We start from the raw sequence: 14,490 nt of genomic DNA, 5'->3' as shown, positions 1-14,490 counted from the left end.
AAGTCGATGGTAACAATTCCAATTAGTGTGCCAATTTTTGTTGACTACTTATAAACCCTCTGTTGGTATGGAAACAGTGTTGGATTGGGTTGTGTTACTACACTATCTTAACAGTATTTGAACAGTATTGAACAGCAGGAAGTAACAATGTTGCTATCATAATGGCAAGTAAAAGAAAATTAACCAAGGAAGACAGATAGACCATTCCAACCCTAAAGAAAAGTGGCATTTTGTTAATAGAAATTAACTTTGTTCACTTTGATAGTAAGAGTTCTGGCAGACCCCAACCACAACATATGCACAAGAAAAGTTTCCTGAGAGATTCTTGCATCAACTACATTTGTTTTTTAGGTGTCTAACAGGACAACAGCTTCAAACACAGGTCGACAGATAAACCATTCTGTTACAGCCGTGAAGGATTTGGGCAGCAGGTCTAAGTGGCAGTAAATAAATAAGCCCAAGCAAAGATGTATAAATACGAAAAAGAGGCTTGCATGGGTAATGATGCACTGCCATTGGACAGCTGAAAACTGGAACAATCTCACCGACAGATGAATCCAAATTGAAGTCTGGTTCATCCAGCAGGGTTTTTGTACACCGTCGAGTAGGAGAAAGGACAGTCCTTCAGTGTGTGACCAACTTCAAACATGGCGTGATGGTCTGAAGCTCTTTTGCTGGATCCGGAGTTGGCAACTTGCACCGAGTAAGTGGCAACCTGACGAAATGGCCACCACAGCATTTGGCAGCATCATACCAAACCCTCTTTGCGTTACAGTAAATTAGGTAATTTCTATCAAAATTGCTGTCATAACACTTTTGACTGCTAGAGTACTCAAAGTTGCATTAAGGATCATCTCAATGATGAGGTTTCTTTGTTAGAATAGTTCAACAACACTGACGCATTTTCCTATTCATATTGTTGAACGACTTGAAAGATGCAAGATATCAAGGACAGACTAGTGATGTTCAGCAAAGGACTACTGGCCGAGCGAGGGACAATGATCTAACATTGATGATTCTGATCTCAGCTTCACTCCTCACTATCCACTCACTGATTGTTGGCGGGCCACCAGCCAGGTTTACCCAGTGTTGATGTGTCCAGACTAGAGTGTAGCAGCTGCCCATCCTCAGGCCTGTGTGTGCTCTGCTGCTGGCAGGTGAGTCAGGGACCAATGGGGTGGCAGGTGAGTCAGGGACCAATGGGGTGGCAGAGGAGGGGGAGCGACATGAGCCAAGAGAAGAAGCGTTGGGTGTGGTTTGAAGCCTTGAGCACATTCCTCGGAGAGGCTGCACCCTCAGTGCAGTCTTATACATGCGTACACACACACACACACAAACACACTCACACAAACACACACAGCCTACAGCATCAGCACTGGCACACATGAACAATATATTGTAGTATAAAGAGTGTATGGATATACTTTGAAAGAGCATACTGCAGTACATTTATTAAACATGAATATATGTCAGAAAGTGTGTTAGTGAGTGTGTGGGTGTAATAGGTTAGCCACATAGGGTAATGAGGTACCTTGTTGGATATCCAAACCGCGAAACAAACCCTGAGTCAGTGGTGAACACACACATGCTTCCACGTAAGCAAATGTGTGTGTGTAAGTGTATTAGATATCAGGCAGTGGAGAGGGGTGTGGCTGGTGTGTAAGACACGCCTCAGGACAAAGGACACATCAAACACACACACCCTAATACGGACTGTTCCACCTTTAGTCTTAGGGGCACACAAGAGGTCCATCAACAACGACATTATGTGGGCAATGCCTTGATTCCCCACTTTGATACAATATGTTATGCTTGAGTGACTAACGTACATAATAATGATACATAATAACGTACATGATAATTAGGGCTGCAACCCGTCCTGGTTTTCCCGGGATTGTTTTTCGAGCGACTGACCCCGGAACATTTATATTTAGTAGATGAAGTTGTGACCCCACCTGTGTCTGTGAGAAATGAAGTAAAGGTGTGTAATTTCCATCCCTACATGCACTGTCAGTGGACTGTAAGCACTGTGGTGGACACCTGGTTATTTACTATAAGCATAAGCACACAATAAAATGGTTTACATGCTTCTTTCTGAACTTGGGTAACCTATGAACCAATCCCGTTGTCCACTTGATTGGGGAGTGAGACATGTCAAGTCTATACCACTGAATCAGTATGGAGCTTTAGTCCTTTGGATCATTAAAGAAAAACTCAGTTTAATTCAGACCTTTCCTATTCACTGTAGCTGAGGGGCACATGATAAGGGAATCGGCCCGCAGTTTTTGTTTTTCCCTGCTGGGGTAAAACCGAGAGCCATTCACTCCCCGGGCCGGGGGACATGAAGAGTGACCCTACTGTTTGGGCCCATAATAGTTTCAAATAACATTTAATTGTGACTTGTGGTTGGCTGGACAACCAAATGTCCTATGGCTATCATGCATGCTTAGTTCATGGGAGCACATCACATTCAAGCAAGATTCAATAGCTGTTCTCTGTTTTAGTTTTCAACAAATAGGGGAGGAGTTTAGAATGAGCTCAGGGACAGCCTGGCAAAGGGAGTTTCTCAGCTTCTTCCTTGTTGGTTATCCAGGAGAGCGGGGACAAGAAATAAAGCCGCCAGAGCGATCGGCAGGTTAGGCTTGAAAGCCTCGTTTCGTAGTTGCGGGACTGTGGAAAGGTTTAGGGTGGAGTCCCGCACGATGCAAGGAATGTGACTCGCCACGGGCTGTGGAATAGACAACGCGGGTCAACAGTGGAGAAAGTATCGGGGAGTTTACGGCGGAAGAAAACGGCACGAAAGAGAGACAAGACAATAATCCGCAAGTTGTTGAGGGTGAGAGAATGGAAAATTACACTCAAAGGAAAATCAACTCATAAATTTGGCAATGGAACACAAATATTAACTTCGTTGGTTGTTGTTGTAAGCTATAGATATATTTCTATGTATAAGTGTTTGTGTTTTTAAAAATTAGAATATCATAGCTGTCCACTTTATTAAGACGCACGCTTCCCTTATAATTTACTGCAATTACTCTTCGTCGTCTGCTTTCATTTATGGCTGCCAACCAATAGGAGTCGGATAGGCCTATTTTTTTCTCAGTCTTCAATCTTTACGAAACTGACTAAATAGACCACAGAAAATGTTGGAACCCAATAACACGAACGTTAAGAAGAACACCTATGAAGAATTTTTTCTTCGTCCTTTTCATAATTAGCAACGAGTTCCCAGTCTGTGGTATAGGATGTCCTCTCCTGTACCTGGGCTTGACTTTGGACCATGCAGATCTAGATAATGAGAACTTTTAGATAATACGTTCCCTTTAAAGAGTCTTTGAGAAGACGACTGAATTCGTATTTGAAGATAATGTTAAGATTTCATCAGTTATCATCCTTTTACAGATTGCCTTTTAAATGTTGTCGTCTGTAAAAAGACATGACGATAAAGTTCAAATGAAGCGTAAATATTTGTGGTTGGACAAAGCTAGTCCTGCCTTCTTACTTTGTGTGTGAGTGCACATTCAACAACTCCATGCTTTCAGATCCTATCGATATGTGTGCTTTATATATCTTTCAGTGTCGGTTTGCATGTGTAGTGTCTCACCGTGGAGGTGAATATGTGTGTGTGTTTTGTGTGTTTGAAAGAGACAGAAAGAAAGAGATTTGCATTACTATGAGTGCGTTGTCTCCTCAGAAAAAGGAACCACTGTTAAAGCTTGGATGAAAGACAACAGGTATCTATGGGAAGATAATAGATACCTATACCTAGACCCAGGTACCTATTCATCTTTTATGAAGTCTCATTGAAACTGAGAGTTCTAACCGAAATCTTTGCCACAGGCTCTTCTCTTGAAACCTGGGGTATTCTCCTCTGCCCCACTGTATTCCGACACATCCTAACAGTGTCATGCCACTAGAGAGTATACTTAATCTGTGAGTTGGTTTCATGAGCTGTGTTAGTGCATATGGGTGTAATAGAGTGTACGCGTGAATGTGTACTGTTGTGTACGAGTGTGTGCAGGAGAAGGAGAGTTGGTGAGACAGTGTCTCTTCAGTTACTGATTTACGTGTAGAGACAGATAGAGAAGCTCCCTGTGTTTCTCTCATGCTCTCAGCGTTCACACAGGAATGTTGAGAATGAGCCGTTTGCTCGTGAGTGAAAGATTGTTGGGCAACTGTGAACCCAAGCGTCAGTGGAAGTTTGTGTGTTTCTTTTGCTTTATACCGACTGGATTAATGTTTGAACTGGTTAAGTTTGTTGTCATGCCTGTATCAAAACAGGCTAGCTCATTTCTACACTAAAACATCCATTAAGTCATGACAAGTTCTGACATAGTTGCTGTAACAACAAAACAGCTTGTTTGGTTTGAATCTTTTGTGTCAGATGGCTGAGTGGTCAGATGGAGTCAGATGGCTGAGTGGTTAGTGGATCGGGCTATTAATCAAAAGGTTGTCGGTTCGATTCCCGGCCATGCGGGATAACGTTGTGTCCTTAGGTAAGGCACTTCACCCTACTTGCCTCAAGAGAATGTCCCTGTACTTACTGTAAGTCGCTCTGGATAAGAGCCTCTGCTAAATGACTACATATGATGGAATGTTTTCTTGTGGGCAGATGAAGTGGAAGACATTGACAGGGGGAGTGTCATCGCTGTTCTTTCAAGTGATGGGCTAGCAGGTGGTCTAGAGCAGCTTGTCTCAATCCTGCTCCTCAGGACCTCCTGCCCTGCATGTTTTAGATGTCGGGCTTCTGCTGAGGTGGATAATGACCCGTTCAGATGAACCAGGTGTATTGGAAGAGGGAAACATGTAAAACATGCAGGGCAGGAGATCTAGAAGACCAGGATTGAGACAAGCTGATGTAGAGATTTGACAGGTTTACTATACGTATGCTGTAATAGCTGCACTTAGATTACAGCATGTAGTAGCATGTACATAGATTTACTACACATTTTCAGTATATTGTCAAATTCATATGAATGCTGTGCATCTCTTCACTTCATATGTATCTTGTACTGTTATGTTCAACACTATCAACTTCTTCGGGTCCTATTTAACAAAATAACAATTACAAATAATAATAGCTCAACTATTTTTATTGTTGATGGAAAAATGTAGCCTAATTCTAGCCATTAATTAAGCAGAAAACAATCAGATGAGAATTCCAAATGGTTGCCATTTATAGCCACTAGGCAGCAATGCTGGGAGTCATGGAACAGAATGTTAGCCACTGGTCTACCCTAACCGATGACTCACATTGGGGTGCAGGATGTAACATTTAGCCTCACAGGCTAGCTGGTGAGTCACCATGCTATTGAAAAAGACTTCTCTGTCTTTGACGCAAGGGAAGGGTTAAACCATTGTACCATAAACTATATTTACTAGGTGCTTAAGGTGTGCATGGATATTCACAAAAACGTATAATCACACATCTGATAAACATTTCACAATACCTCATACAAGTGAACACACACACACACACAAACCACAGTTATATTTCAGACCAAACCACGTTTCCATGGCGATTAACCAAACAGGGACAAACACTTCCTGCCTTTTTCACATACATTCAGACTACACCAACCATGTTCCAGCAGTACTGTTCCAGATGTTACCAAACGTAAAGTTATAAAAACACCTTCTACTTCACTCACACAGTTCACACTTTCAACCTAGACCATTCTCAGAAGAGCAACTATCTACCTACTTTGTCAGATTCACTTCCAGGAAACAATTATTAGTACGCCAACTCTACAGACTGTAGCTCCGGGGTTGTTGGAGCCCATATCGATGTCACAATAGTTCAGTCTTGCTGTACTCATAAAATGGCACTGATACACAAACTCATTTCTATCTCATACTTCCATATGAGACTTTGGTACAAACCTGCAGCTTGACACGCCTCAAGCAGAAACAGAAACATGGCTTAACCTGTCTACACAGCTTTTTTTTCCCTCACCCTTGTCCTTTTCTTTCTCTCACATTTTCCTCCTTTGTTTATCTCCACATGTTCCTCCCATCCACATAATGTCAGCACTTATGGCAGTTGGAGTCGTGGTTCATTCTCGGTGTTCTAATAATTAGATTTCCATTTTCTTTACTGTATGAATCCATCACAACTATTACATTGATTAAAGTACCTCTGTGATTTAACGGTTGAGCCAGCCAAACATTTTGAGAGATCATTCACACATGCACATCTCCATGGAAGTGGCAGTTAACCGGTGTAAAGGGGCCACATGCTCAAAAGCATTATAGTTTCTAAAAAGGAACACTGATGGATTAGACGTATGAAAACAATGATTGTGATCATTTTCGTTGGTGGCATTCATCGGTGTCAGGAACCATTGGTGTGTGGGTTTAGACATGAAGATAGACAAGAGTTATGCATTCATGTAAACATGTGGCTGTGTGAGAGAGGTGTAATTACCGAGCAAAATGGCTTTGGCTCCATAAGAATACCAGCATTACGTAAAGAGACAGCGTGACAGTGTGTATACCAGTGTGACCTGTCAGTGTTCCGTTTTGCTGTGCCACCTAAGGGACAGTATGAGAGAGTAAGGTACTAGTGTTGATGAGATGTCTTGTTCTACACAAGCATATTGATCTGGTTGTTCACACAGAAGACTTCTTACGTCGAAGTGCTATAAACATCCAGTAGTTGTAAACTGTAGATCCCGTATTGACTGTGCATCTGTTGTGGCTTAGTGTTTCAAGGCTGTCTATAGTATTTTCCATACAAACTTTTTTTACTAGAAAAATACTGTTAGTGAGAATGGACCAGACAGCCTACTATCCGAGCCTACTAGCCACTATGCATCTAACAGTCATTTGCACTATATTCTTGTTTTACATCTTATTTTATATTTCCCATTGGATAGTATTGTTTAGACTTGTTCTACTTTTTCTATTTAAGTTAGTATATGTTTATCTTATGCACCTTCCTGCCACAGTAAATTCCTTGTTTGTGTGAACTTACATGGTGAATAAAGTCCATTCAGATTCTGATGTGCAATGACTTATGTAACCTGGATGTTGTCTAGGCGTGTTCCTTTTGTATTGTAACTCGACAGTTTTGTCATTCTAATCATACAAGGCCCCCTCTGATTCACAGGTTTGAAACCCGTACCTTCTCTCACCCCCTGACATCATGGCCCACCGCTCTCAGAGTTCCTCTGTGGGGGACAACCCCATGGATCCCAACTATCTGCCCCCCCATTACCGGGAGGAGTACCGCCTCGCCATCGACGCTCTGGTGGAGGATGATGACTTGCAGGTAGGTACAGGGATGGCTGACAAAAAGACATCTAGTCTACAGATTATTGTATGTAGTATACAGTATACAGTATTATTGTATGTTGGCATGGGAATACCGAAAACAATACATACAGAAAAATGCATGTCGACCTGATTATTTACTGAATGCCATGAGATATTTAAAGATTCGATATTTCTTTTCAGGGCTACTATGAATTCCTTCAAACCTCAGACGTGGTGAACTTTCTCGCACAGACGGAGATTGAGCATATCAAGGCTACAGTTAAGACCCCTAACCAGGGCCCGACTGTACCCCAGCTCTCCTATCACGAGGGGACCCTGGGAACAGACGGCTCGTCAGATACATACTGGCCAGTGCACTCTGACCTGGACGCCCCGGGTCTGGACCTTGGTTGGCCGATGCAGCAGCACAGCTTTGTAGGTCCTACGGAGGTGACGACGCTGGTTAACCCTTCAGAACCCAACATGCCCAGTATCAAAGAGCAAGCCAGGCGTCTCATTAAGAATGCACAGCAGGTGGGTGGAAGGAATCGGAAATACACCTGCACCGGGTTCTGCTGTCTCCAGGGGTTCAAGCAACACTTCAATGACCTGAGAGAAACACATATGGGAGGGTGGTATTATAAAAGGGATGCCAATATATATGAAACCCAATTTTTTGTAAAATATTTCAGCGAATGTCATTGGGTAGGCAGTGGTTTTGTTCATCTCATTTCTGTCTGCCTCCACCTACATCTCAACCCTGCTCAACCTCAATCCCATTAAGAAAACAATTAAACATCACCAGTTGTCAGACCTGTTTTGGTGTGGTTGGCAGTGTCCCTGTCTGTACTACATTTCTGGAACGTCTTCAGGTGTTTCCCCTGTATGCGTGTGTCTGCTTGTGCAGCTTGTGTGTGTTTGCACTCGGTGTGTGTGCATGGTCTTCTCCATGTGTGCAGCCCTGTGTCTATACAGGATGGACTGTAATGTGTGTGTTTACTGCGTAAACCATGGTGTTTTAACGTATACAGGTTGCCAGACAGGTATGGTGATCTGTAGCACTATTGCTATTTTGTTCTGAGGATGATTAGGGACCATGTAACCATTTAGCTGCTACTGCAACTATTTTCTCAACCTACAGTCCATACAATTTTAAAACAAAGAGCACTTGTTGTTCTTTAATAGACTAATAGAAAACAAAACTAGCCAAACAGGTCAACAATGACTGACTGACTGAAGTGTGACATCCCTTACCTAATCAGCTTGTCAACCTGTTTCCTCCAGGTGATTGCTGTGGTGATGGACATGTTTACAGATGTAGACATATTTTCTGACCTTTTGGATGCAGCAGCACGTCATGTCCCTGTCTACATTCTATTAGATGAGCAAAATGCCCATCACTTTTTCGCGATGGTGACCAACTGCAAAGTCAACCTGGACATGGTTCATGTGAGAATTTCCATTCAATTCAACTGTCATGGGACGACGTAAAACTTTAATTGCTAGGTTATTAGACTTCTGTAATGATTATAGTTCTGTGTATACTCTACCAGTAATATTGGTATTTTTACCCATGACAAGACTTTCTGGTTAAACCCAAACCAGTTTTTCTAAATGTCATCACAGGTTGCAAGACCTGTTTCATTCACCACCAGTAACTGACCTTGCTAATCAGCCCTGGTTGTTCCTGGCATCTACAAATGTAAAACTTGAGTTTCTTTTGCAGATGATGCGCGTGCGAACAGTATCAGGTGTCACATATTTCTGCAGGACAGGCAAGTCCTTCAAAGGGCAGGTGAAGGACCGCTTCCTATTGGCTGACTGCAGGGCTGTGCTAAGTGGAAACTACAGGTGAGCAAAGAAAGATGATATTTGACCTGAGATACAAACACACACAACCATTAGCCCATGATTTCTACAAATGCCATAAATAATCTTAACACCACACCTCTGTCATTTTTGTCTTGTAGTTTTATGTGGTCTTATGAAAAGCTCCATCGCTGCATTGCCCACCTCTTCCTGGGAGAGCTTGTCACAACATTTGATGAAGAGTTCCGTATCCTGTTTGCCCAATCACAGCCACTTTCTGCAGAACACGCCCTCGTGCCCCACTCGTCCTCAGAGACTGGCAGCACCAGCAGTTACTATAGCAACCAGTTCGGTCTGAAAAGAACTCAATCCACAAGGAATCCCCATGGTTACCTGCGACAACCAGAACTACCCATGTACCCCTTTGGTGATTCTGGCCGTAACTCTGCTCTTCAATTCCGAAGAGATGACATCTTTCGTCACTCCATGGATCCCGGGGCAGGAATAACCATTGGGAAGTTTGCAGCATCGCAGCAATTCCGGCAGCAGCAGTCGTTCCTGGAGCAGGGCCGCTCCATGGTGTCCAGGCAGATAGAGATGAGTGCCAGTGCCAGTGCCTACAAGAGACACAGCTATGCAGAGGGCACCCAGGAAATCTACTCATCCTCCAGACAGTACATGAAGCAGAGAGTTATGAACAACCTGGAGGAGACCGAGCAGCACCACCAAAGGTCGGGACCTTCTGTTGTTTATGGGTTTCATTTATTTTTAGTTGTCCTATTCCACTGATTAGTACCTTATTGGGAATGTGATAATCATAGAGGATATAATGTATTAGCGGTCACATTTATCCAAAGTGACTTAAGTCATTTTCAACTTTTAACCTCTTGATCTGCAGTCAAATGCTCTACTACAGAACTATACCCATCTCTGATATGACTAAAAGTAAATACAGTTGAAATCTTCCAACACACAATAAACAAAATCATTCTCATTTTCCTTTTTGCAGAGAACAAAGCCAGTCGAGCCGCTACCACCATGGCGGGGGGTCAGGTTTAGGTCCTGGCTCTGGCCACGAACACTACGATAGACTCCGTGGTTCTGCCTCTCACCTTCCTATAGAGCAGTACTCTGACCCAGGATTCCCCTCAGACCCAGAGCCCCCTCCTCACGGGGACTACGCTCGTAACATCTTTTCCTCTGAGGACCTGAGACACGACCCGGGAAACACACAACCCCCAGTTGCAGGGAGATATGGGGAAGGATCAACCCACAAAAGGCCCACTGTGGGCCAGCCGTATGCCTGCCAGAGCTCCCCCACCCAGCTCCACCCACCAGAGAAGCAGGTGTTCCCAACATCAGCAGATCCGGAGCGGAGCCCCGACGCCAAGGATGGGCTTAGGAACTGGAGGATCCATTCCTTCCTGAGCACCTGTGAGGATGGTGAAGAGGGCCTACCCCTGCCTATGGGAGGCGATGCATTTGAAGACCCCCAACAAACCCAGCAGCACGCTGGCCCAGAGGACTCTGCACCCCGCTTCGGTATGAAGGAGCCTTCAAGCTTCTTGAAGTCCAGACCAGAGCCTCTGAGGCCACGCTTTGGCAAGCCCATCCTGCCAGACAACAACAATGCTCCAACCTCCACGGCAGCAGAGAGAGCGGCTGAGAGACAAAAAGAGAGAGAGCAAGGGAAACCCCGGGAAGTGGGAGTAGATGTGGAGATGAATGAAGCTCCGGATAGCATACTCTCCAGACACGAGTCTTTCCGTACGCGCCTCAATCCACTCCTACAGCGAAGTTCTCGTCTGCGCTCCTCTCTAATCTTCTCCTCCTCCAAGATGGAGACACACAACAGTGGCCTTGGCCTCCAACCAGCCACTGAGGAAGATGAGGAAAGCAACCCAATCCGCACTTCCTCTATTGTTGCACAAATCTTAGAAAAGAGGAGGTCTTTGTCCCGGGAACCCTATGATTGGAGGAAAAAAACAGAAGAGAAGGAGAAAGAAGATGACAAAACACGAGGGAATAAAGAGAGTGCGATTCAAGAGGACCCCCCCAAAAGCATACATGAAGTGCCTAAGAACCCTTTAAATGTCTGGGAACCCCCAAAACCACTCACAACAGAGACGCAAAATCCTGAGCCCTCATACACGAACATGAACGATCCAGCAAGTCGACTTCAGTACTTCCAAGAGCTGGCAGCCAAGAGAAAGGCCTCAAAGGTCGTGACAGAGTCAGGGTTAAATAATCCAGAACCTGCCTCCAAAAGCGACCTGTCTCACTCACAGCCTCCCAAGGTTACTCTCAAAGGCCCAGACCCTGTCCCCCCAAAAACGGACCTATCTGACACCACGGTGCCTAAAACTGCCATCACAGTCACTCCACCAGAGACAGAACCACTGAAGCCAGAGGTTGAAAGCAAACCGGTGGGGCTGATTCGTAAACTTTCATTCACATCTACCAAACCACCCGTGATCACAGCCAAACCTTTCATAGCCAGGCACAAGAGTACTGAGAATACCCCAGCTCAGAAAGAAGAGTCAGACGCTCTGAAGGAGCCCACCAGGACTCTGAAGCCCTTCCCCTCACCGAAGTTCTTCAAGAGAGAAACGTTCAAGCCTTCAAAGACCTCCAGCTTGCGCCGTGTCTCCTGCGACGAGAAGGTCCTGACCACGGACGCCACTGACACGGAGAAGAGCGAGCTGAAGAAGATCCGCTCCCTCAGCTCCTCCAGCATGGCAAAGGCCGAGTCCAAGGAGGGGATTCAAAAGACCACAGGTTCTAATACCTCTCTCAACACGCTTGGGGTCGGAGGAGACGGCAAAGCAGATGGGAAACCGCTAGACTTCCTAAAGAAGCAGACGCAAAGACTGAAAGGATTCCTCGGGCCAAAAGATAAGAAAACCACCACCATTGCTTCCGTTGTGGAGGACAAGAGTATGAGTACTGTTCAGGAGTCCTCCGAGGAGTCTGGAAGACCTTTGAGCCCACCTGCTAAAGACACCACCTCAACAACCAATCACAAAGCCACATCAAAAGTAGGTCCATCGCGCTACCAAACCACCGGCAGCTCTGTTTTGTTCAGCAGCAACCTGAGAGACGACACAAAGGTCATCCTGGAGCAGATCTCAGCCAACAGTCAGAAGAACCGTCTGGAGCGAGAGGAGGCGAGTGGTGGGGAGAAAGGGAGTGACGAGGAGAAGAAGTTGGAAAGACAGCCCTCAATAAAGAAAAACCGGTTCCTGAGACCTCAGTCTAATCCCCAGGAGAGAGAGGGACTGTTGCAAAGGATTGAGAGCATGAGGAAGGAGAAGAAGGTCTACAGCCGCTTTGAGGTACTATTTCGCAGCAAGGAAGAGGTTTGCAGGTTAGGCGAAATAGAGGGAGGAGATTGGTGGTGCAGGGTAGAGTAAAGAGAAGGGTAAAAACCCATTAAGACCAACTTCAAATGGCAGACTATTTTAAAATACAGCTCACAGTAAACTGTATAGGTGCACTAAAGTGTTTGCAGTAATGTTAATGTCAGAAAGTAAAAAAACTATAATACACAAGTGCTTAAAACATTTGCTTCTTCTTCTATTTATTTGTTTTCTTTAAAAATTCACCGCAAGAATTCATATTGAACAATAATAATTGTAGTAATAAATTATTCTGTTTTAGTGAGTCATTTGATTTTTATTGTGTGGGTGTTTTTTGAAGTGGTCATATATTTATTTGGTGTCACCCCATAGGATGATATATTCTAGAACTGCTTACTAAATATAGTATGGGAGGTGGAGGACAGATAAGGAGGATTGGGAGGGGAAGTCAGATCCTGTATCACTCACTGGCATTCCTGTTGTTCTGTTAACAGATGGGGAATAACCTGGGATAACTAAAGTTGGAGGAGACCTTTGTGGAGAAGCTGTGTGTGTGAGAACCTGACTATTCCACATGTGCCAAACACATACGCCGCAGAACACAACTCAAGCACATCTGGGCCTCAGCCTTCCTGGATTAACGCATGCATGAGTATTAATGATTGAAAAGACAAACTATAAAAAGTAACCTGAGAAAACCAAAACATGATTCCATGTTTGGACTGTTCCCATAGGCGTGCCAAACTGAACTCCATCCTTGTCACTTTTACCATTTATGGTATCAAGCAGGAACGGTAGGCAAACTTACACTCATACATTTATGGGAGGAAAAGAGTGAATAAGTGCACGTCCTTCTGAACACATTCCCACCCAAGCAACATGCCTGTACAAAAATGCACATGCCCAGTCTGTTTCCAGAGCTGTGTTTGTTGAACAAAATTGGAAAGTGATGTTGAAACTGTTTTCTGAAGCCTTACCAAAATCATAAGGTGTACTTACTCCTTTTTTAAGCCCAAGATAGAAGAATGAAGTCAAGTGAGACAGAGTTCAGGAGAAAAAATATGTACATTTTAATTTTATTAAGACGTTGAAGGCATTCAAAGGAATACTTCAGGCACACAGACACACTGTAGTAGCCTTTTAAAGCGATGACTAAACGATGTTTCTTTATACCTAGTTTAATGAGCCCAGAGTGAACTTTAGCCTGTTAAGAGTGGTATGTACTGTGTTGTTAAGGTGTGGCCCCACTCCTCATGGTAGACAATCTAAACAAGCGTTCAGGGAGGGGCGAGGCGAGGCAGCCTGGGGCAGGAGAGGTGATTGCAGGTAAAATTGCCCATACCTCGGTACAGAATTGACCTGATCTAGAATCTGAAATAACTTTTATTTATTATAAATGTAACAGTCTGATAAAAGTACATCTAAAATCAGTCGCAAAGAAAGGTTAGATCTGTTCAAATACTTTAAAATATGCACACACCCTTTTCCCCTCTGGGCAATAACCATTCATTACAATTATGGGAGAGGAAGGATGGCCATTTTCACAGTATTAGATAGAGTTCATAATGACTAGTGTAAGTTGTTAAACTCCTGCACCTTCAGTGGGATTGCTAACCTGTTTATCTTTGTCAACCATAACTAAGCCAAATACATGTACTATTTTTTGTCAGAACATTAGCCTGGATCCCAAACTGTTTCCACAATAAACGGTACATTGGTGCTCATAGTTGGCGAATATTGTTGGGTACAGCAAAAACAAAACTATGTTTTAGTTTTTACAATTTGTTGTGGATTATTCTTCATATGGATATTAGTGTACATATTGTTTTTCCATTATACCAAGGGCTGTTAATAACAGATGATCACCTGAGCTTTGCTCTTAAAGTGCTTTGTGTTTTTCTACATGGGGTTGGTCATAAGAAAACTGGAATAAAGATGATTTTGCACAGGGAAATTCTGTTCCTTTAAAAAACTGCTGATGAATGATGTCTTATGATGTCCTGCTTGTCTTTCATTAAATCTTTATGAAAGTAATGGTGACTACAAAATGCACTTGGGTGTTGTG

General features: G+C 43.8%; 1 protein-coding gene across 2 annotated transcripts; it reads left to right on the top strand.

Moving 5' to 3' along the window:
* Nucleotides 1-2,568: 2,568 nt before the first annotated feature.
* Nucleotides 2,569-14,477, top strand: fam83hb (family with sequence similarity 83 member Hb). Of its 2 annotated transcripts, XM_047050565.1 has the most exons (9): nt 2,569-2,836; nt 3,695-3,775; nt 7,112-7,273; nt 7,459-7,791; nt 8,542-8,706; nt 8,984-9,108; nt 9,228-9,797; nt 10,076-12,401; nt 12,920-14,477. In XM_047050565.1, exons 3-9 carry the CDS (start codon nt 7,148-7,150, stop codon nt 12,938-12,940), a joined length of 3,666 nt encoding a protein of 1,221 aa, XP_046906521.1. In that variant the 5' UTR covers nt 2,569-2,836; nt 3,695-3,775; nt 7,112-7,147; the 3' UTR covers nt 12,941-14,477. The 2 variants fall into 2 exon arrangements, with proteins under 2 accessions (XP_046906521.1, XP_046906520.1); XM_047050564.1 differs by lacking the exon at nt 3,695-3,775 and having other exon boundaries at nt 2,570-2,836.
* Nucleotides 14,478-14,490: the final 13 nt, after the last annotated feature.

The sequence above is a fragment of the Hypomesus transpacificus genome, unplaced genomic scaffold (genome assembly GCF_021917145.1).
Source record: "Hypomesus transpacificus isolate Combined female unplaced genomic scaffold, fHypTra1 scaffold_124, whole genome shotgun sequence".
Classification (NCBI taxonomy): domain Eukaryota; kingdom Metazoa; phylum Chordata; class Actinopteri; order Osmeriformes; family Osmeridae; genus Hypomesus; species Hypomesus transpacificus.
The sequence above is the reverse complement of the archived record's forward strand: the minus strand, read 5'-3'. Positions and strand labels throughout refer to the sequence as shown.